Source organism: Lampris incognitus, chromosome 17 (genome assembly GCF_029633865.1).
Source record: "Lampris incognitus isolate fLamInc1 chromosome 17, fLamInc1.hap2, whole genome shotgun sequence".
NCBI classification, from domain to species: Eukaryota; Metazoa; Chordata; class Actinopteri; order Lampriformes; family Lampridae; genus Lampris; species Lampris incognitus.
In genome coordinates, this window is record NC_079227.1 from 37,352,172 (window position 1) to 37,373,623 (window position 21,452).

General features: G+C 46.6%; 1 protein-coding gene across 1 annotated transcript in view; it reads right to left on the reverse strand.

Annotated features, from left to right (window-relative positions):
* Positions 1 to 21,452, reverse strand: part of atrnl1b (attractin-like 1b) — a 169,809-nt gene that overhangs the window by 79,263 nt on the left and 69,094 nt on the right. The window contains exons 22-24 of the mRNA XM_056296653.1: positions 19,217 to 19,311; positions 18,945 to 19,023; positions 13,853 to 14,010 (exon numbers count right to left, since the gene is read on the reverse strand). Of these exons, the coding sequence (XP_056152628.1) occupies positions 13,853 to 14,010; positions 18,945 to 19,023; positions 19,217 to 19,311 (332 nt within the window). The remainder of the gene's footprint in view (positions 1 to 13,852; positions 14,011 to 18,944; positions 19,024 to 19,216; positions 19,312 to 21,452) is intronic.

Genomic DNA, 21,452 nt, shown 5'->3' on the forward strand with positions numbered 1-21,452 from the left:
CGAAAGGAGCCAGTTGAGGTGGTTCGGGCATCTGATTAGGATGCCTCCTGGGGGCCTTCCTTTGGAGGTTTACCGGGCATGGCCAACTGGGAGGAGACCCCGGAATAGACCCAGAACTCGCTGGAGGGACTACATGTCCAATCTGGCCTAGGAATGCCTTGGGATCCCCCAGGAGGAGCTGGAGGGCGTTGCTGGGGAGATAGATGTCTGGAGTGCCCTACTGAGCCTGCTGCCACCGTGACCCAACAGCTGATGAATGAATGAATGAAGGAATGAATGAATGAATGAATGAATGAATGAATGAGCAATTAAAAGTATGTTGCTCTTTTAACTACTACTAGTACTACTACTTGCGGCTGCTCCCGTTAGGGGTTGCCACAGCGGATCATCCGTTTCCATTTCTTCCTGTCTTCTGCGTCTTCTTTTGTCACACCAGCCACCTGCATGTCTTCCCTCACCACATCCATAAACCTCCTCTTTGGCCTTCCTCTTCTCCTCTTCCCTGGCAGCTCCATATTCAGCATCCTTCTCCCAATATACTCAGCATCTCTCCTCCACACATGTCCAAGCCATCTCAATCTTGCCTCTCTTGCTTTGTCTCCAAACCGTCCAACCTGAGCGGTCCCTCTAATATAATCGTTCCTAATCCTGTCCTTCTTCGTTACTCCCAGTGAAAATCTTAGCATCTTCAACTCTGCCACCTCCAGCTCCGCCTCCTGTCTTTTCGTCACTGCCACTGTCTCCAAACCATATAACATAGCTGGTCTCACAACCATCTTGTAAACTTCCCCTTTAACTCTTGCTGATACCCTTCTGTCGCAAATCACTCCTGACACACTTCTCCACCCACTCCAACCTGCCTGCACTCTCTTTTTCATCTCTCTCCTGCACTCCCCGTTACTTTGGACAGTTGACCCCAAGTATTTGGGGTCAACTGTCCAACTGTTGCTCTTTTAACAATAAATTTAAAAAAAAAGTTTAATAATGGGGTTGGCTGTATTGTAGTCAAATGAACCCCATAACATTTCAATAAATTACAGTACTTGGTACTATTATAAAGGGAATTATTGTGTTCAAAACATAGGGTAGGCCTACATGTTACATCAGGTAGGATATCTTATTATGAGTTTCATTTAAGTTGATTTCATGGTTTTACAGAGAGTAGCTAAGAGAGACCGACAGCAGCAGATGATAGAGAGGTGAACAGTGCAGCACTATCCTGCATGAACTGTATCTGAAAATTGTGTGTGTGTGTGTGTGTGTGTGTGTGTGTGTGTGTGTGTGTGTGTGTGTGTGTGTGTGTGTGTGTGTGTATGTGTGTCTCACCAAAGTCCCCATGGAGGATAAACTAATCCTGTTTGGATATTCCAATGCCAGAGTGGGATGAAATTACAACATGTGGAAAGGCATAATTGGTAAGGAAGGAGTTGGAAACACAAACCCCAATGGCATCCTGCTGTTAACAACATGCTCAGAACACAGCCCAACCATCACCAACACACTCTTCTGCCAGAAGAGAGAAGCCACTTTATTTGGTCATTGTACGGTTACAATGAAATTTGTTTTCTGCATTTAACCCATCCTATTGCATAGGAGCAGTGAGGAGCTGCAGTGTCTGGGGAACAACGCCAGTTCTTTTTTCTACTGCCTTGCTCAGAGGCACAGACAAGAGTATTAACCCTAAACCGGAGCACCCAGAGGAAACCCACACAGACACAGGAAGAACATGCAAACTCCACACAGAAAGGACCAGGGATGACCTGGGGTTCGAACCCAGGACCTTCTTGCTGTGAGGCAACAGTGATAACCACTAGGACACTGTGCCCCCACAAATTTAAAACAACCTGGGGCCACCCTCATTCTAACCTTTGGCACCTCATTGAATACATTATCGTCCATCAAAGAGACAAACACAAGGTACTTAACACCAAAGTGATGATCAGTGCAAATGGCTGCTGGACTGACCACCACCTTATCCACTCCACCTTATCCATCCATCCTCACCAGAAAAGAAGGGTGCAAAAAAAGCAGAGCTGCCCACAGCTCAACCACTAAAGATTTACTGATACCTCCTCTCATCAACAGTTCCAGGCCATGCTCAGTACATCAAGGCCCAAGCAGTATCCAGATAATATTGAAAGCCACTGGGATATCCTCGGAACTGTAATCACTGCCACCTGTAAAACCACTCTTGGACATAAGATGAAGAACCACCAAGACTGGTTTGATTAGAATGACCTGGAAATCCAACGGTTAATCAACATCAGGAGGCAAGCCTTTACCATCTCGCAGAATGACATCAACTGTCAAAATAAACAAGCTGCCCATGCAAGAGCAGGGTCAGCCATCCAAAGCTGGGTCAGGGAACTGAAAAACCAGTGGTGGACAAACAAGACCCTTAAGATCCAATAGCTGCTGATGATACCAGAGGCTTCTTCGATAGTACTAAAGCAATATATGGTCCCAGCCCCAACCGTCTAACCCCCCTTCGCTCCAAAGACGGGCACACACTGCTAACAGACAACTCAATCAAAGAGCGGTGGAAAGAGCATTACCAGGACTCTAGCTGTGAGATGGATGCCTCCGAAAACTCCTTCAACAACCCAAAGAGAGAAGGACATGGCAGCACCACCTAGTCTAAGAGCAGTCCAGGATTCCATCAGGAAGATGAAAATCCACAAGGCTGCTGGTCCTGATGGAATACCAGCAGAAGTACTGAGGGTAGGTGGACCAACCTACACTCCTCAGACATATCCATGCCCTGCTACTTAAAATACAGGAAAAAGAGGAAATCTCTGAGCAACTTAGGGACACACTAACTGTCTCTATCTTTAAGAAAGGGGAAAAAGCTGAGTGCAGAAACTACCATGGCATTTCCCTGCTTTCCACCAAAGGGAAAGCCCTGGCTAGGGATTTGGCCAACAGACTCCTCCCAATTTAATAATAATAATAATAATAATAATGGATTTCAGTTATACAGCACTTTATCTAGACACCCAAAAAACTTTAAATTGAAGGGGGAAAACTCACCTCAACCACCACCAATGTGTAGCACCCACCTGGGTGATGCACAACAGTCATTTTGTGCCAGAACGCTCACCACACATCAGCTTGAGGTGGAGAGGGAGGAATCATTCAGCGATTTACATGGGGAATGACTAGGTGGCCAGATGGAGAGAGCCAAGTTGGTTATCTTTGCCAGGACACCGGGGGACCCCCCCTACTCTTTGCGGTAAGTGCCATGGGATCTGTAATTACCACAGTGAGTTAGGACCTAGGTTTCAAGTCTCATCTGAAGGACGGCGTCTCCTACAACACAGTATCCCCATCACTGCACTGGGGCATTGGGATTTGTCTTAAATTAGGACCAGAGGAAAGACTGCCCCCTACTGGCCCATCAACACCCCTTCCAGCAGCAACTCAGTTTTCTCGGGAGGTCTCCCTCTCCCATCCAAGTACTAGCAAAGCCCATACCTGCTTAGCTTCTGTCATTTGGCAGAGCCAGGGTACATGTTGGTATGGCTGCCGGCGATGAATATCAGAGGAGATTCCGCCAGAATCCCACAGCGGTTTTCATCCTAACTGAGGCACCATAGACACAATTTTTACTACTTGCCAAATCCAAGAAAAAGCCCAGGGACAGAATCAACCATTGTACATGGCCTTCATAGCTTCTGATTTCGTAAACTGCCAAGCCCTCTGGCAAATTCTGTCAAAAATAAGCTGCCCTGACAAATATATCAGAGTACTGTGACTACTACATGACAATATGTCAGCTAGAGTACTGAGCAATTATGGAGAAGAGACAGAGACCTTCAAGGTCACACAGGCATTAAACAAGGCTGAGTCATTGCCCCATCCCTGTTCTCTGTCATTGCCACCATCCTCCACCTCACGGGTCCCAATCTGCCTCAGTGAATCAAAATCATATACAGAACTGATGGGAATCTTCTGAATTTTAACAGATTCAGGGCTAAAGGTAAAACCACCACCATATCCATCATTGAGCTGCAATACACCAATGACAATGCCTTAGTGTCCCTCATAGAAGAGGAACTACAGAGCATACTGGACGCCTTTGCAAAGGCATACATATGGCTTGGTGTGGCTATTAACATTAAAAGACCCATATCCTAACGTGGAACAGTTCCCATATCTTGGCAGAATTCTCTCCTCCAAAGCCAACACTGACATTGAAATACACCATCGTCAGCCGGGCCTTCTCAAGGGTTTTTGAAAACTGCGACCATCAGGCCATAACAAAAATTCTGATGTACAAAGCGGCATTGCTGCCAACCCGACTGTATGGGTCAAAAACCTGGACCACATATAGCAGTCACCTGCAGGCACTTGAGGCATACCAACAGTGATGCCTCAGGAAGATCCTTCAGATCAGCTGGTAGGATAAGTGCACCAACTACAGCATCCTCAAGGAGGTCAACATGCCGACTATAACTAGCACCCTAGCACAACATCAGCTGGGATGGACTGGCCATGTCCTCCGCATGTCTGACTGTTGCCTTCCGAATCAAGTCCTTTAGTCTCATTTCGTGGCGGGACGGCATGCCCCAGGAGGACAAAAGAAGCAATATAATGATAATATCAAGGCCAACATCAAATGGTCTGGCATTAACCTTAATACCTGCGAACAAGCCGCAAAAAACAGGGAGGCCTGGAAACTGGCTGTCTGTGACCTCCACAGTGCTGCTGAAAACAAGCACAGACTCAGAAAGGAGCCATCATAACGTGACCTCCAGTGCGCACTGGGGCGGTTTGAAGCTAAGTGTGAAATTACACAGATAAGAGTCAGCACCTCCAAGTCTGAGGCCATGGTTCTCTACCAGAAAATGCTGGATTGCTCCTTCTGGGTTGGGGATGAGTTGTTGCCTTAAGTGAAGGAGTTCAAGTATCTAGGGGTCTTGTTCACGAGTGAGGGTAGGTTGAGCGGGAGATTGACAGGTGGATTGGTGCAGCATCAGCAGTAATGTGGACATTGTACTGGACCATTGTGATGAAGAGGGACCTGAACCGGAAGGCAAAGCTCTCAATTTACCAGTCAATCTTTGTTCCAACCCTCACCTATGGTCATGAGTTTTGGGTAGTGATCGAAAGAGTGAGATTGCTGTTACAAGCGGCTGAAATTAGTTTCCTCCATAGGATGTCTAGGCTCAGCCTAGGGTGAGGACCTCGGAGTACAGCCGCTGCTCCTTTGCGTCGAAAGGAGCCAGTTGAGGTGGTCGGGGCATCTGATTAGGACGCCACATGGGTGCCTTCCTTTGGAGGTTTTCCGGGCACGTCTAACTGAGAGAAGACCCCGGGGTAGACCCAGAACTCACTGGAGGGACTACATGTCCAATGTGGCCTGGGAACGCCTTGGGATCCCCCAGGAGGAGCTGGAGAGTGTTGCTGTTGTCTGGAGTGTCCTACTTAGCTTGCTGCCACCACGACCTGATCCTAGAGAAGCGGTTGATGATGACATGAGATGAGATGTATCTAATGGTAATTTTGTTGGTAACTTGTGATTTCACTCAAAAATACACCATTCTCAACCAAATAACCAGCCGGAACATTTGCAGCCAGAGATCAAGGATTATCACATTAATAATTAATTCAAATTAAAAACTCAATCAAGTGAGGAAAACATATAATTCAGATTATTTCCTAATATCTAGCCAATCCAATATATTTTTGGAAATGCATATGGCACCATTATGTTCTTTAAAAATATTTCAGACATCATCATCTGTATAGATAAAACCTGCTAATTAATTATACAAGAGCTAATTAGCTTTTCAGTGTCTAACAGGCAAGTGACAAGTCTCATCTTCATTAAAAGGGGAGTAATGTAAAATCCCGAGCTATAATGTTATTTCATTGATCACATCATAGTGTGACACCATTATTTAAATGCAGAAGGCCTTGTGCCCTCAAATTGATTAACACTGGCAAAAATGCACAACTGCAATATCCCTGCAAATGAGAGCTGGGTCTACAGACTCTGGCTGTCAAAGGTGTCACAACATTCAAGGACATCCAGAGGCAGGGTAGTAGGGCTATTTCCCCCAAAGGGACGTCATTACAAGAAATGAGACATCATGATAAATACTTTTCTCAGACTCTATCTGTTAGGGAAAGGCAGATTTAAAAAGCCAAATTTTTAGCTCATTGGACATTTAGCTTCAACAGTAACTAGATCACTATTAACCCTTGTGGCAACTTAAATGCCCTCACAAACTTTTTAATTCCATTTGACAAATTGAGCCCATCACTAGCTTTACACCTTTTGACCTTCTAAACCTTATTAAAACCTAAATGAGAAGCACCGATCTGAGATGAGATGCTCAATGACACTGTTAACGTGATTCCAAAGCACTCATTACACAAATGCTCTGCTGCCTTTTCAATAACAGGGCTGCTTGTTTTTATTGTCAGTACTGCTGGTTTTCACATGATCGTGGTGGTGGTGGTGGTGGCACTTCATGGGGGGTAGCAACATCAAGGCAATGGGTTTAAGGTTAATTCAATTCTAACTCATCTGCTTCTGCTAATCAACAGATTCAGTTCATAGAGTTCTTAGTCTGAGTAAGGCTGTTCCAACTCGCAAATGCAATTTCTTTGCGTCCAACAGTCTAAGGCATAATTTCCTACTAATATAAATTAGTCATATTTTTATTTTTATTTTATTATTTTATTGATCCCTGTTGGGAAATTCTTCCTCTGCATTTAACCCATCCTAGCTGTGTAGCTACGAGCAGTGGGCAGCCACCGTGCAGCGCCCAGGGACCAACTCCAGTTCGTCTTGCCATGCATGGGTCAGGGGCACAAACAGGAGTATTAACCCTAACATGTATATATCTTCTTGATGGTGGGGGAAACCGGAGCACCCACAGAAAACCCACCGCAGACACGGGGAGAACATGCAAACTCCACACAGAAAGGACCTGGGATGACCCCCAAGGTTGGACAACCCCAGGGTTCAAACCCAGGACCTTCTTGCTGTGAGGCGACAGCGCTAACCACTGCACCACTGTACCACCTCAATATGAGGCACAAAGATGTTACAGAAAGACCTCAGATCAACATTGGGTGTTTCAATAGAGGGCTTTAGTATACAGCTATTGAGCAATGTTTGCAAATGCAACTTATAAATATTCACCTTAATTCTGTCTCCATTTGCTCTGATGATATGCATTATACCACTCCCATCAAATTTCAGTTATTTTCATTATGAACCTAGCCTTTACACAAGACTAATTCAACCTATCTATGTTCTCACAACTCAAATCATTAACATATACATCGTGTGTGGGACAGACACAATTGGCCGTGTCTACAGATGGGAAGCCGGATGTGGCTATTTGTCCTGGTCACTGCACTAGCACCTCCGCCTGTTTGGGGGGGGGGACTGGGGGGAATAACGTCATCCTCCCATGCGCTATGTCCCCCTAGTGAAACTCCTCACTGTTAGGTGGGGAGAAGTGGCTGGTGATTCCACATGTATTGGAGGAAGCATGTGGTAGTCTGCAGCCCTCTCCGGATCGACAGAGGGGGTGGAGCAGCGACTGTGACAGCTTGGAAGAGTTGGGTAATTTGCCGGGTACAATTGGGGAGGAAAAAAAGGTTGAAAAAATTCCAAAAAAAAAAAAGAAGCAAAATGTCCTTAAGATATCTTCTTGCACTGGAGCGAATCATTAAACAAAATGGCAACTGCACCTCCTTTCTTATGCTTTCTGGTTTCATTCACAAAACTGAAGTTGGTAGGGGTTGACTCAGTAAGAATATTTGTGCTGTTGTCTTGGGCTAACCAAGTTTCAGTTAACAACATAAAATTGTGGATGACTTCTGGTGGCGTGACGAGTGGGTAGGCGGCAGATTTTAGAGTTCCTGCCAGTTGTTCAATAACTGGATAAAACAACTGTGCTTTTGTTTCTACATCGCCCCTTTTGTCCAGCTGGGAACAAATATCGTTCTGGCAGTACATTTTTTACCACTACGTCTTTTTGAGTACTACATTATAACTACACAATATGCCTACTACACGTGTTAAGGATGCTAATGCGATGGCTAACACCAACCAAGTTTACTCCACTGCCTGGGACAATGCTGTTCTAACCTGTCTCATTTGTAGAGGAGTTAGATGCTCGGTTGGTGGTTGGGGTTGATGGGCTTTCAATCTAGTTCTCAACCCATTGTCTTATTCTCCTCTTCCCTTTTACTTATTTATTTACTTTTTTTTTTTAGTTAATTTTCCCCTTTTGTTCATTTAATTTATTCTTGCTACTTGTTTACTTTGTTAGTTTTTGTCATGGTTTAATTTAATTCATGTTATTTCAGGTGGTATGCCAGGCGGGGTAGGGGTGTGGTGGGGGATGTTGTATGGGCCTGTGAGGAGGGTGGGTGGGCAGTGGGTTGTGGTTGTAGTTGAAGTTTTAATTGAAAATAAACCTTGATTGAAAAAAGAAAAGATAAAATTGAGATTGTGCTTGATGATACAATTATTGATTATAAACGTTTTTCCTGTCAAAGACATGATGTTTAGTAACGCTACATTCAGTGTGTTAAGAGTATTATCTGCAGAATTTTTTTTTGCAACAGGCTGTGAATGCTGGTGAACAACTGGAGTCAGATTAGATAAAGTAGCTGTGCATTTTGAGTACACTTTGTTCTTCCTGAAGCTGGTCAAAATAAGGATCGCAGACCTTGGAGTTGCTCCTCACTGTCTGGGGTGGGCTGGATCAGCAGCAGTGGGTCCAAACCAAGTAAGCAGAGGGAGACATGAGCTGAAGGGGGGAGGTAAGGACCCAGTCGGTCTTAGTAGTCAGCGTGCCCTGTAATGCTGACTGCAGGGAGATTGCACTTGGTTTGTGTGGATAAGCGGAAACTTTCGGTGCCACATAGTAATATGTTGTCAATCCCTTTTATCTACATCCTTAGCTTGTGTGAGATATCACTGAGGGGTGGGGTTGGGGGGTGGGTGGGGGGCTGGGAATGATCCATGGTGTTGTCCTTGTTTTCCTCGATAGGAAAGACTGCTCTATTTTTCCCGGATTTTCCTGATCCTTTCCAAATACCAGCAATGGGGTGCTTGAGGTCATAGGTTAAGTTAGCAGTAAGCATGGGGACCCCCACTCTCCCCTTCATTCTGAAACGGTCTCATTGCTCCTAGAGCAGGTTGAGGATGTCAATGAAGTTCAGTTTTTCAGCAGTGCAGGCAGAGGAAAGCAAGGTATTTAATTCCAGCAAGCAGCTGAAACGTTCAATTCTATTCCCTAAAGTGGGGATTGGATGTGACACAAATATCTGAGCTGGGACTTATTATAAAATGTCCATCAGGTGTATGAAGTCCCTTTCTAACAGCTCTGAGAGATGTGTCATTCCAGGATGAGTGTCATTTGTTCCAACATGCACAATAACTGTGTCTGTGCCCAGATGGTAAAATAACACTTGTGTCAATGACTATGTTTACATGATGTTAGAAAAAGTCGATTTATTGTGTTAGTCCGACTAAAATTGGACTTTGAAAATACATGTAAACACGTCAGTCCGACTGAAATCATACTAAGTGGAATTTCTCGAAGTCGGACTAACACATCTTGATAATGCAGTTAGGGATTGATTTACTCTGGCATGTATATGCTTCAATCGGTCCCGAACTGGCCTAGGCGTTCTTTGCATGATCCATAGTTCCTACGGTGGTCTTTCATCCAATACCACCCAGCTGAAAGGGGGCATATCGCCATCTACTGTCCCGGGGTCGGACATACTTCTGTCAATAAATCGATTCTTCCCCGCTTCTTGCATACTGGGACAAAGACAGCAGTCAAATTACACGGCCTTATCGAGCTGTAACCGTAGCTCCACTTAACTGTGCATGTAAACTCACTGAGTGTTTGGACCATGTCACTAACCGTAGCGTTGTGTCGACAAACAGTTTTCGAAACTTTGCTTTTGACACCTCTTATTATAAGGTCACCTAACAGCAGAGTCTTTGGTTGGATGTCTTGTCTAGCTTGGTTAACTTCTTTTTGGAATGTCCGGTGCATGTTCTGCTGTGATGCTGTCTTTATTGATCATGTGACATGTGACATGTGACATTAACTTTTGATTAACTAACTCCTATTGATATGTTGTTTACCTCCGGGTGCTGCTGAGAGATGCTCCTCAAGGGCTTAACTGTATCAGGAAGAATAACTGATGCTAATCCTCACAGTATCTAGGCCACCACTCCCAGTTTTATTATATTTATTGTACAAAGGAATCCTTGAAAGACGATTTTTAAATCAGCAAGGACACATTAAAAGGACAAGTGGTTTGGGGACAAATTTCAATTTCTGAGGTCCTCAGTATTGCAGACTCCTTGTTGATAATGAATGTCAAACACAGACTGCTCAGAGCATTTTCTATATGATTTGGCAGGTCTGAGAAAAGATGCTGTTAAACTTCTAGACACAAAGGCTCTAACTGGCTCAGTAAACACTTTGAAATGACAACTGATCCCTGTTATTTGTTATCTACACATTTCCTTCTAGATGAACAAAAACCACATCCCCATTAATGATTAAATTCACTAACAACCCAATGTAATACAAAACCTTTACTATTTCTTATGATGGTCCAACACTGGCATGAGAGTTCTAACAAGACTGAAAGGAAGTTGAGAACCAAAGAGGAAAATCTGAATCATGCAAAGAAGTCATGGGATTGTCTAATGGAATCTGAAACAAATGGCTCCAAAATTGTCCAGACTGTCCAAATATTCAAATATTTAACGTAAATAATGATAAAACATCCGCTTCTGGTGTGGGAAGATGGTGGCGCGAAATCACATTTGCAGCAGCTTCACCCAGTGCCGTCCACTCCTTGTCTTTGTACACATCTGCATCTACGTTTGTCTGCGCTTGATTGCTGGGAGAGCTGGCGTTGGATCGGCTGGGAGAGCTTGGTGTGTCGCATCCTGTGGGCCCAGGCACCACGGCCCTGCCTGGAGCTGTGCCCAAAGAGGTAACACCGAGGACAGTCTGACAGGATGCGGAAGCAGAGCAGGATAAGCTAACTGCTAGCTCATGCAGACCGACAGTTCCAATAACACCGAGGGCAGTCTGGCGGTGGCCTTGCCTGGCCTTGACTGTTTTTTTAGCGTCATCGTGTGGAGTGCGGGGAGGAGTGTCGAAAGTGTCTGGCTGGGAAAGCTGGCACTGGATCGACTGAGGTCTGCTATGTCCCGTGGGCCCAAGGACCACAGCCCTGACCAGAGCTGCGCCCGAAGAGGAAACATCGAGGGCAGTCTGACAGGACATGGAAGCAGGGCAGGCTAAGCTAACTGCTAGCCCATGCATACCGGAATTTCTGACCGTCATCCTGGCTGGTGTTCATTCTCCTGGACAGGGTTTTTTTTTCTTTCTGATATATGTGTTAGTTTGGATATATGTGTTCTTGTAGTTTGGATATGCGTTTTTGTCTTTGTGCTGCACTGCTGTGGGCTGGGGGAAATTATGTTTCATTTAATTTCATGTGCGCAAGTGCAAGAAATGAAATGACAAATAACGTGTTTCTGATTCTGATTTCCAATACTGATTTGATAAAGCCATTGCTCTCTTTTCAAGGTTGGGGAATGGAAAGGACTCCATATAGAACTACATACCAAAACATGCTCTGAACACCTTATGAATATAAATCTTTTAGGCCATTTTAGGTCAGATTTATAGCCACCACAAGTTGCGTGACATTTGATCAGTTTCACATTTTGGCAGTAAGTGACCGTTCACGAATTTAATCAGCTTCTATCCTAATTCTAAAACTTATGACGGGGTTTTTCAATAGCAATTCTCAGGTGCAAAGACTTGAAATATTTTTCTCCTGCCACCTGCAGGAGGAGTATACCCCCGTAACAGTCTTACTATCAGTCAACTTGTCTAGATGTCTGAGGGTAGGACGAGATGAGAATAACGCATCGATGTCCTAGCTGAACAGTGCGTCCCCTCTGAAGCGCTTTACATCCGTCTCCAAGACAGAGTGATGCCCTGTGCTTTCCCTGTGCCCCAAAACTTCAATCTTTTCCCTGCTATCACATAAGTCATTGCACATCACTCAGAAACTGGTCTTTTTATGGCAGTCACCATTAACTATGTTGCAGAGGCGTGTTTCAATTTTCTGGCTGGTAAGACCAAGCCATGAATATTTTGTCAAAATGTTTCAACATTATTTAAGAAAAAAAAAATCCTAATACCTGATAGTGCCTGCTACTTCAGAGGCTCATTATGCATTTTTCAAGGTGATGTACTGTATGCCCCATTCACCCCAACAATCTCAATCAGCTCTTGCAAGCTAAAAACACGTGTAATTATAATAAAATGAACTGTGTGCTCTAATAACTCTTAACTCTCTTAAAACTTTGCACATTCAAACACCTACAAAGTTTCTTTTGGCTCTCAACTCTTATCATCAACCAATGTAGCGAATTCAGGGGGCAGCCGAGACGCAAATACAGGTCTCCTGCACCACAGGCGACTGTGCTAACCAATAGACTAAAGGGTCCGACCCGTTACCAAAGGGCTAGCAACTCTAGTCATCCGTGGTCGTTACACTTCCCCCCGCACTTCAGCATATCAGCTCCCTCACGCCTCTGGGCTCATGCACTTCCGATGGCCTCACGATCTCACCATCCCACTTCTGACTCCAATGTAGTGAATTTTGGGGGCAGCCGGGAACCACCGCAGCTGGGATGTAAACCCGGGTCTCCCGCACCACAGGCGACTACGTTAACCAGTCAACTAAAGGACCGACCTTTCAACTTCCGGTGTGGGAAGATGGTGGCGCAAATTCACGTTCACAGTGGCCTCGCCCAGTACCGGTGTGGGAAGATGGCAGCGCGAATTCACATTTGTGGCGACCTCACCCAGTACTGTCAATGCGGTGTCTTTATCCACGTCTGCATCTAAGTTTTGTCTACATTTGATGGCTGGGAGAGCTGGCGCTGGATCAACTGGGAGAGCTTGTTCTGCTGCACTGTGGGCCCAGGGACCATGGCCTTGCCCGGAGCTGCGCCCAAGGAGGTAACACTGAGGGCTGTCTGACAGAACATGGAAGCGGAACAGGCTAAGCTAACTGCTAGTCCATGCAGACCGGCAGTTCCGATAACCCCGAGGGCAGTCTGGGGGCAGCCTCACCTGATGTTGACTGTGGTGTTTTTGATGTTGTCATGTGGAGTGCGGGGAGGTGTGTCGAGGCTGTCTGGGTGGGACAGCTGGTGCTGGATCGGCCGGGAGAGCTTTGTCTGCTTTGACCAGTTGCCACAGGGACCACGGCCCTGCCTGGAGCTGCGCCCGAGGAGGAAACACCAAGGGCGGTCTGACAGGACGTAGAAGTGGGGTGGGCTAGGCTTACTGCTAGCCCATGCAGACTGGCAGTTCTGACAGTCATCCTGGCTGGTGTTTGTTTCCCTTGGATGATGATTTTTTTGTTTAGTTTGGATATATGTGTTAGTTTAAATGTGTGTGTTCTTGTAGTTCTTGTCGTTTTTGGATATGTTTTTGTCTTTGTGTTGCACTGCTGTGGGCTGGGGGAAATGGCATTTCATTTAATTTCATGTGCGCAAATACATGAGGTGAATGACAAATTTAAGTGTTCCTGACTTCCGAACTCTTATTAGATTCTAGTCTACATAGCGGAGGGACCTCAGGCTCCCATTCATGTTCCCATTCCATCAGAATGGGAACATGTTGATTTTACAAACATTTAGTCAATTTACAATTTCAAAAAGCAGGCACAACACAGAATAGAGAGCACAAGCTGAGAAAATGCATGTTCTAAACTCTGCCGGATATGGTTTGGTTCCAGATCCTAGCTTCCTTACCTGGATCTTGATAGGCCATGAGAAGTTGCTGACGTAGACATAAAAGGTGATGTTGGGGTTGCTTCTGAAGGTGAACTTCTCACAAGAGAAGGTCTCTCTGTACTCCTTGATATTGGTTTTGGACACAATTGGCACTTCCTCTCCAGAAATGGTTCCAGCTGTGGAGGTAATAAATTCACATTCAGCCCCTTGCCGTTCAGCTGTAAGAGAATTTGTCTAGATACTGCAGGTGCATAAATGTGAGACTAGAGTGAGACACAATTATGAATCTAGTCCAAGTCCAAGTCAATTAAGTCAAGTTGACTTAATCCAAGAATTGAGTCATTTGAGACATGGAGTCGCCATGCACTTCTTAAAATGTTCCAGTTTCCTTGTGTGAATCACACTTTCCAGATGAAAAAAATATTTTTCTTTTCTCTTTTTTATGCAATCACATCAATCATTTCAACTGTCATCACCAATTTGATCACCACTACCAGCTGATATTGTCATAACATGTACCTCACTCACTAGAGACCTGCAGCTAGGTAAGACTGTGTCTTTGGTTGTGCAACACTGCATAAAAAGAGCAAAGCCTGAATTGATGAACTTTATCAAAGTCTTTGTTTATTGATACTACTAGATGCTTCCTATACTTGGAAAAATAATATGTAATGTTAAAATGTTTAATTTACTGAATTCTGACCTCTACTGTTCAGAGGAGCGAATAAAACAAATCATCTACACATGCGGCTTGGTCCTTCCCTCAGGCATGCAAGACAAGAAAATTTAAATAGAGGGCGGCATGCTGGCTAAACCTTCTGCAGTGTAGCGTTTGCATGTTCTCCCCATGTTAACATCGGGACATGCATTTCAGGGACATACTCCCGCCTTAACGCCCTGAACCACCACACTGGCCCCAGATCTGGAGCTGGTCCCCGAGCACCGGAGAACTGGCTGCTCACTTACATATCCATCCATCCATCCATCCATCATCCAAGCAGTCGCTTACCCCAACTGGGGTCACGGGGATGCTGAAGTCTATCCCAGCAGTCACTGGGCGGCAGGCGGGGAGACACCCTGGACAGTCCACCAGTTCATCACAGGGCCGACACACACACACACACACATTCACACCTAGGCACAATTTAGTACGGCCGATTCACCTGACCTACATGTCTTTGGACTGTGGGATGAAACCGGAGCACCCGGAGGAAACCCATGCAGACTCCACACAGAGGATGACCCAGGACGACTCCCAAGTTCGGACAAACCGGGGTTCGAACCCAGGACCTTCTTGTTGTGAGGCGAGCGCACTAACCACTGCGCCACCGTGCCATCCTGCACTGCTTTCATTGACTCAGAAAGTATGAAAAAAATCAATGCTCTTTTTTCCTTTCTTTAAATTCACTCCCCCATACAAAATGTGTTTGTTGTGGACATCCTGTGAACCCCCCCCCCCAACATGTACTTCGCTAATAAAGTGATTCAACTTCAGACAACAGAGTGCCAAAATCCTCTGTCCCGCAACGCCTTCAGTAGGTATCAATTTGTCACAATCTGTGCATGAGGACTACATGCAAGTAAAGTCTTCAGTGAGGGCAGCACAGACCTTCAAACACAGACATAAACACTGGACCTGCCTGGCCCCTGGGTGTGAAATACTGCAAATCTTGGGTGTCTGCAGGATGTGAGTTGCTTACTTTGTTAAATAACCACCATTCAGCAACTCCTGCTGATATTATTCGGGTCACATCATGCTTCAGCATAAAATTTGTGCATTGCACCTTTAGTGGGTTTTTTTTTAAATTCTGGCTCAAGTTCACACCCCAGTTAGAAGCTTAGGTTACATCAGTCAGACGACATTATAATCAGTAAAGATGGACGCGCATAAACAGTTGCTGAGAAGAATCAAGAAGAAATAACATGACGTCTGGGTAGCAAAGTGGTCTATTCCATTGCCTACCAACACGGGGATTGCCGGTTCGAATCCCCGTGCTACCTCCGGCTTGGTCAGGCACCCCTACAGACACAATTGGCTGTGTCTGTGTGTGGGAAGCCAGATGTGGGATCTGGGTATGTGTCCTGGTCGCTGCACTAACCCCCCCCTGGTGAAACGCCTCACTGTCAGGTGAAAAGAAGCAGCTGGTGACTCCACATGTACGGGAGGAGGCATATGGTAGTCTGCAGCCCTCCCCGGATCGGCAGAGGGGGTGGAGCAGCGACTGGGACGGCTCGGAAGAGTGGGGTAATTGGCCAGGTACAGTTGGGGAGAAAAAGGGGGTACATTTTTTTTTTTTTAAAAAGAAGAAGAAATGATATTGTTGTGCTGTGTTTTTATGCATCTATAACCAACAGTGAAGTATCCGCTGTGCAGATGGAGATGTTTCCAGACACGGTTCTCAGTAACGTCCTGTGAGGACAGGAAAAAAAACGAGGCCCTTTCACAACTACAAAGAAAAGACTTGTGCCCTTGTAATTGTGGAAATGCAATTCCTTCTTCTTCTCTCAGCGAGCGGCCCTAACATCAACATTCCTCGCCACGTCTCTGAAACAAAAGAGCTGAAATGACAGCTTTAGTGTGGCTACGTGAGAGTGTTTATCTTAATTGAAATCGCACCCACCCACCCAAAGACACTCGTGCTCTCGGCGACTGTGAAGGGGTCCGTTTCTTCTGAGATACAATATCTCCCCGCGGGAGAAGGGCCCCGACTTCAAATATTAATGACGGTGCTGGGAGAGGCTGAGGCGGTGTGGAGGCGTGCAGGGGGTAAACCTGTTTCATTTGTGGGGAAATGTCAACGTTTTGGGGACGGAGGAGCGTCTCGGCATGACCTTTGAGAGGATGGGAAGAACGGCGGCGTCGGAAAACTGCAATGTCCTTGAGCGCCTTTCCTCCGGAGACTACCAATATCGACCGCAACGCAGCACATACGGACTAACAGAGGACTGTTATCTGCTGTGTCTGACAGCCGGCATTATGATGACGACCAGAACCCAGAGGACCAGAACCCAGAGGACCGAAACCCAGAGGGCCGAAACCCAGAGGACCAGAACCCAGAGGACCGAAACCCAGAGGACCGAAACCCAGAGGACCAGAACCCAGAGGACCGAAACCCAGAGGACCAGAACCCAGAGGACCAGAAACCAGAGGACCGAAACCCAGAGGACCAGAACCCAGAGGACCAGACCCAAATGCAGTGAAACTCTCCCTTTTGATCAAAATGTCATTTCGCTCCACTGCAAACATCCAGAATCTCAGCCGAGTGATCCCACGAGGAAATAAAACTGCCAACTGAAGACTTATGTCAACTCAAAACACATCCTCATTTTCACATTACATTAAGAACTGAACTGCAGGGGTGTCTGGGTAGCGTAGCGGTCTATTCCGTTGCCTACCAACACGGCAATCACCGGTTCGAATCCCCGCGTTACCTCCGGCTTGGTCGGGCGTCCCTACAGACACAATTGGCCATGTCTGCAGGTGAGAAGCTGGATGTGGGTATGTGTCCTGGTCGCTGCACTAGCGCCTCCTCTGGTCGGTCGGGGCACCTGGTCAGGGGGAGGGGGAACTAGGGGGAATAGTGTGATCCTCCCACACGCTCCATCCCCCTGGTGAAACTCCTCACTGTCAGGTGAAACGAAGCGGCTGGTGACTCCACATGTACGGGAGGAGGCATGTGGTAGTCTGCAGCCCTCCCCGGATCAGCGGAGGGGGTGGAGTTAGAGACCGGGATGGCTCAGAAGAGTGGGGTAATTGGCCAAATGCAACTGGGGAGAAAAAGGGGGGGGAGAAAAAGGGGGGATCCTAAAATAAAAAAAAATAAAATAAAAAAAGAGTAAACTGCAGACAACTCTTGGGAGTATTTAGGAGTGTCCCTAATATGTGTATGTGTGTCTGTTCACCAAATGAGAAAATGTGAAAGTAAAAGGAGATGTACACAACAGTCAATGTGTGTACTACACAGAAATAACCAACAGAAGTACTCAGTCCTTTACAACAGTGTTCCAGTCCTAGTGTTGCGGTGTGGAGGCAGTGGTAAATAACTCATTCCCGCTCGACGCCCACTCAGTTCTCCTCGGCCAAGGCACTTATGTCCCCCTGCTCCAGTGCAGCGGTTACCATCTACTGCTGCTCCTTACTGGCCGGCACCAAGGGGCCGCTACCGCACACGTAGCTCCGCGGGTCGGTGGGTGTAACCGGACGAATTAAAAGTAGAGGACTGACAAAGATCATGTGTACTTTCTGTTGCAAAGGTAGCGGGACATCCAAGAGTCTGATGTTCTAGATTTTTCCAAAATGACTTCTGACTTTTCACTCATCAAAAACTGTTAAAGACATTATTTGGGTAGAAGCTGAGCACATCCAACACCAGCCCAGTTCTGAGTGGGTAACTTTCTATTTTTCCAATACAAACCTATCCACGAGAAATCGTGTCCATCCATCCATTATCTGAACCGCTTATCCTTATCCTCAGGGTCGCAGGGATGCTGCAGCCTATCCCAGCAGTCATTGGACGGCAGGTGGGGAGACACCTTGGACAGGCCACTAGGCCATCACACAGGGCACACACACACACACACACACACACACACACACCCCCACACACACACCTAGGGACGACCCGGGACGACCCCCAAGGTTTGCCTACCCCGGGACTCGAACCCAGGACCTTCTTGCTGTGAGGCAACCGTGCCAACCACTGCGCCACCGTGCCGCCCATCGTGTGTTCGGTGTAAATGGACAATGTGTAATATGTAATATAAAGCCCTCTGGGTTGTGCTTTCTGAGACCACTCACTCAACAAGCTTGGGCTGAGCAGTAAAGGTATCTTCACAAACCTTCCTGAGTCCTGAACACAGTACATGACTAGACGACAAGCTGACGAGCCATTAACATAGGGTGAGACAAGTCCCTCATTTACAAAGACCCCCTCACTTGGCCAGGCAGTAAACATGTTCAGATGTACCGTTAACCAAGTCATACACACTGGGCAGAGGGGAAAGCATGATGACAGGACCTGAGCTGAGTGTCTGCCCCAAGCTCTGCCTCGCTGGTGTGCACAGACCAACACCCTGAGGACAAATAAACTGTCACGTCAGATGTCAGTACCTGTTGATCCCACGGACCAGGTGACGTTCAGGTTAAAGTTGTTGGACGCATTGATGGACATGTCCAGGTTCTTATTGGCCTACGGAGAAGAAGAAAAGAAAAACCACCATGACATGACCTGCATGGTGAGTCAACACAACAGCCTCACCACTATGCAGCACCACATGTACTGACCACATCTGATAGAGAGCTAAAAAGATCTGTTTTATCCAAATATATGTATATCTGACAGTATCTCTGCCCTGGCTGAATGAGTAGAAATGGTCCTGTACCTGTTCAGGTGAGGCCATGAAGTTGATGGCGGTATAGTGGTGGTCATCTTCCTGGATGAGACTGAAGGTGAACTGATAATCGATCAGCAGGTTGTCTGTTCAGGAGGAACAGGAAACATTAGACATCCCACTGAAAGCCAGGAAATGAAGTCATGGATGATCACATTTTCTTTTTTTCTTGGATTTTTTTCCCCCCATTTGTACTTGGCCAATTACCCCACTCTTCCAAGTCATCCCGGTCGCTGCTCCACCCCCTCTGCTGATCCGGGGAGGGCTGCAGACTACCACATGTCTCCTCCCATACATGTGGAGTCGCCAGCTGCTTCTTTTCACCTGACAGTGAGAAGTTTCACCAGCAGGGGGACGTAGCGCGTGGGAGGATCACGCTATTCCCCCCACTCCCCCCTTCCCGCCATGAACAGGTGCCCCGACCAACCAGAGGAGGCGCTAGTGTAGCGACCAGGACACATACCCACATCCGGCTTCCCACCCACAGACACGGCCAATTGTGTTTGTAGGGACGCCCGACCAAGCTGGAGGTAACACGGGGATTCGAACTGGCGATCCCCGTGTTGGTAGGTAACGGAATGGACCACTACGCTACCTGGACGCCAACATTTTCATTGTTTTAATGAATCAATGTGTGTGTGTGTGTGTGTGTACAGTATGTGTCTTCTCCAGATATTAGTACTTACTACTATTACTTAGAGGACATGGAAGCCGATGTCCAATACCACACTGATTTCAATGACAATGCAGGTGTCATTTCAAGAGCAGACCCACAACTCATAATATATATAATTAAAAATGAGAAAACCAAGAGAAACTGTCTTAACTGGGAGCCAGGCTAAATATTTGAAAAGAACAAACCGTAGCAAAAAAACAAAAACAAAAAAAAGTGGTCCTTAACATGTCTTTAACTACAGGGCTCACAGCACTTCAGCAGCTGCTGGAAGCAGAGAAGTGGACGCTGTCACCCAAATGTCACAAATGCATGAGGCCATAAAATGTGCTGAAACACAGCAGTGGACGACTGAAACCCCTTTAACATCTGGATACCATCCATCCATCCATCCATCCATCTATTCATTCATCCATCCATCCATCCATCCATCCATTATCCAAACCACTTATCCTGCTCTCAGGGTCGTGGGGATGCTGGAGCCTATCCCAGCAGTCATTGGGCAGCAGGCGGGGAGAGACCCTGGACAGACCACCAGGCCATCACAGGGCCCATACACACACACACACACACACACACACACACAGGGACAATGTAGTACGGCTGATTCACCTGACCTACATGTCTTTGGACTGTGGGAGGAAACTGGAGTGCCCGGAGCAAACCCACGCAGACACGGGGAGAACATGCAAACTCCACACAGAGGACAACCCCAGATGACCCCCAAGGTTGGACTACCCCAGGGCTCGAACCCAGGACCTTCTTGCTGTGAGGCGACCATGCTAACCACTGCACCACCACATCTGGATACCTACATCTGAAAATGTGGCGTCCATTTTCTTCTCGTAAATGGAGTTGCTCAGTTGCCTGAACACTTCCTGTGCTGGCCAAACCAACAGGCAGGTCAGCTTCTCAGAGAAATCAGTGAGTAACGGGGTGAGCACACAAGTGCAGGCTTTTAACACCTGTCTCCTTGATTAGCCCCATAACTCACTCCCTCTGATGCACTTGACATTTCCACAACAAGTCATTCTGTCACCACACAAATGTCCCTGGTGTAGAAGTGCTAATATGCTCCATCTGTACCGATGGGAAGTGTGGAGGAGGAGGAGGAGAAGCTTATGGAGGGTGAGACAACTGGGGAGGATGTATATTACTACTTCTCCAATCAGTCTAATTGAGTCGTTTGCCCAGGAGGGTGTGCAGAAGGCGGTGGGGGGGGGGTGTTTGAATTGATGGAGTGTGGTTCTCTGACAAAGACTGTACTGGAAAATAAAGATTCCTTCTAGCTGATGTAGAAGTTACCTTTCCTCTACTGCATACAGCCAAGGTGCCACATTACCTGACCCACAACCAGTGAGAGATGGGGGGGGGGGGTTGAGAGAGAGACAGACAGAGAGACACACACACAGAGAGAGCGTGGACAGGAGAGAGAGAGACAGAGAAAGAATGAGGAAGCGAGAGTGACAGAGAGACAATGAGAGAAAGAGAGAGCGAGACAGCCAGAGAGACAGACAAAGACAGAAGATGAGAAAGACAGAGAGAGACAGACAG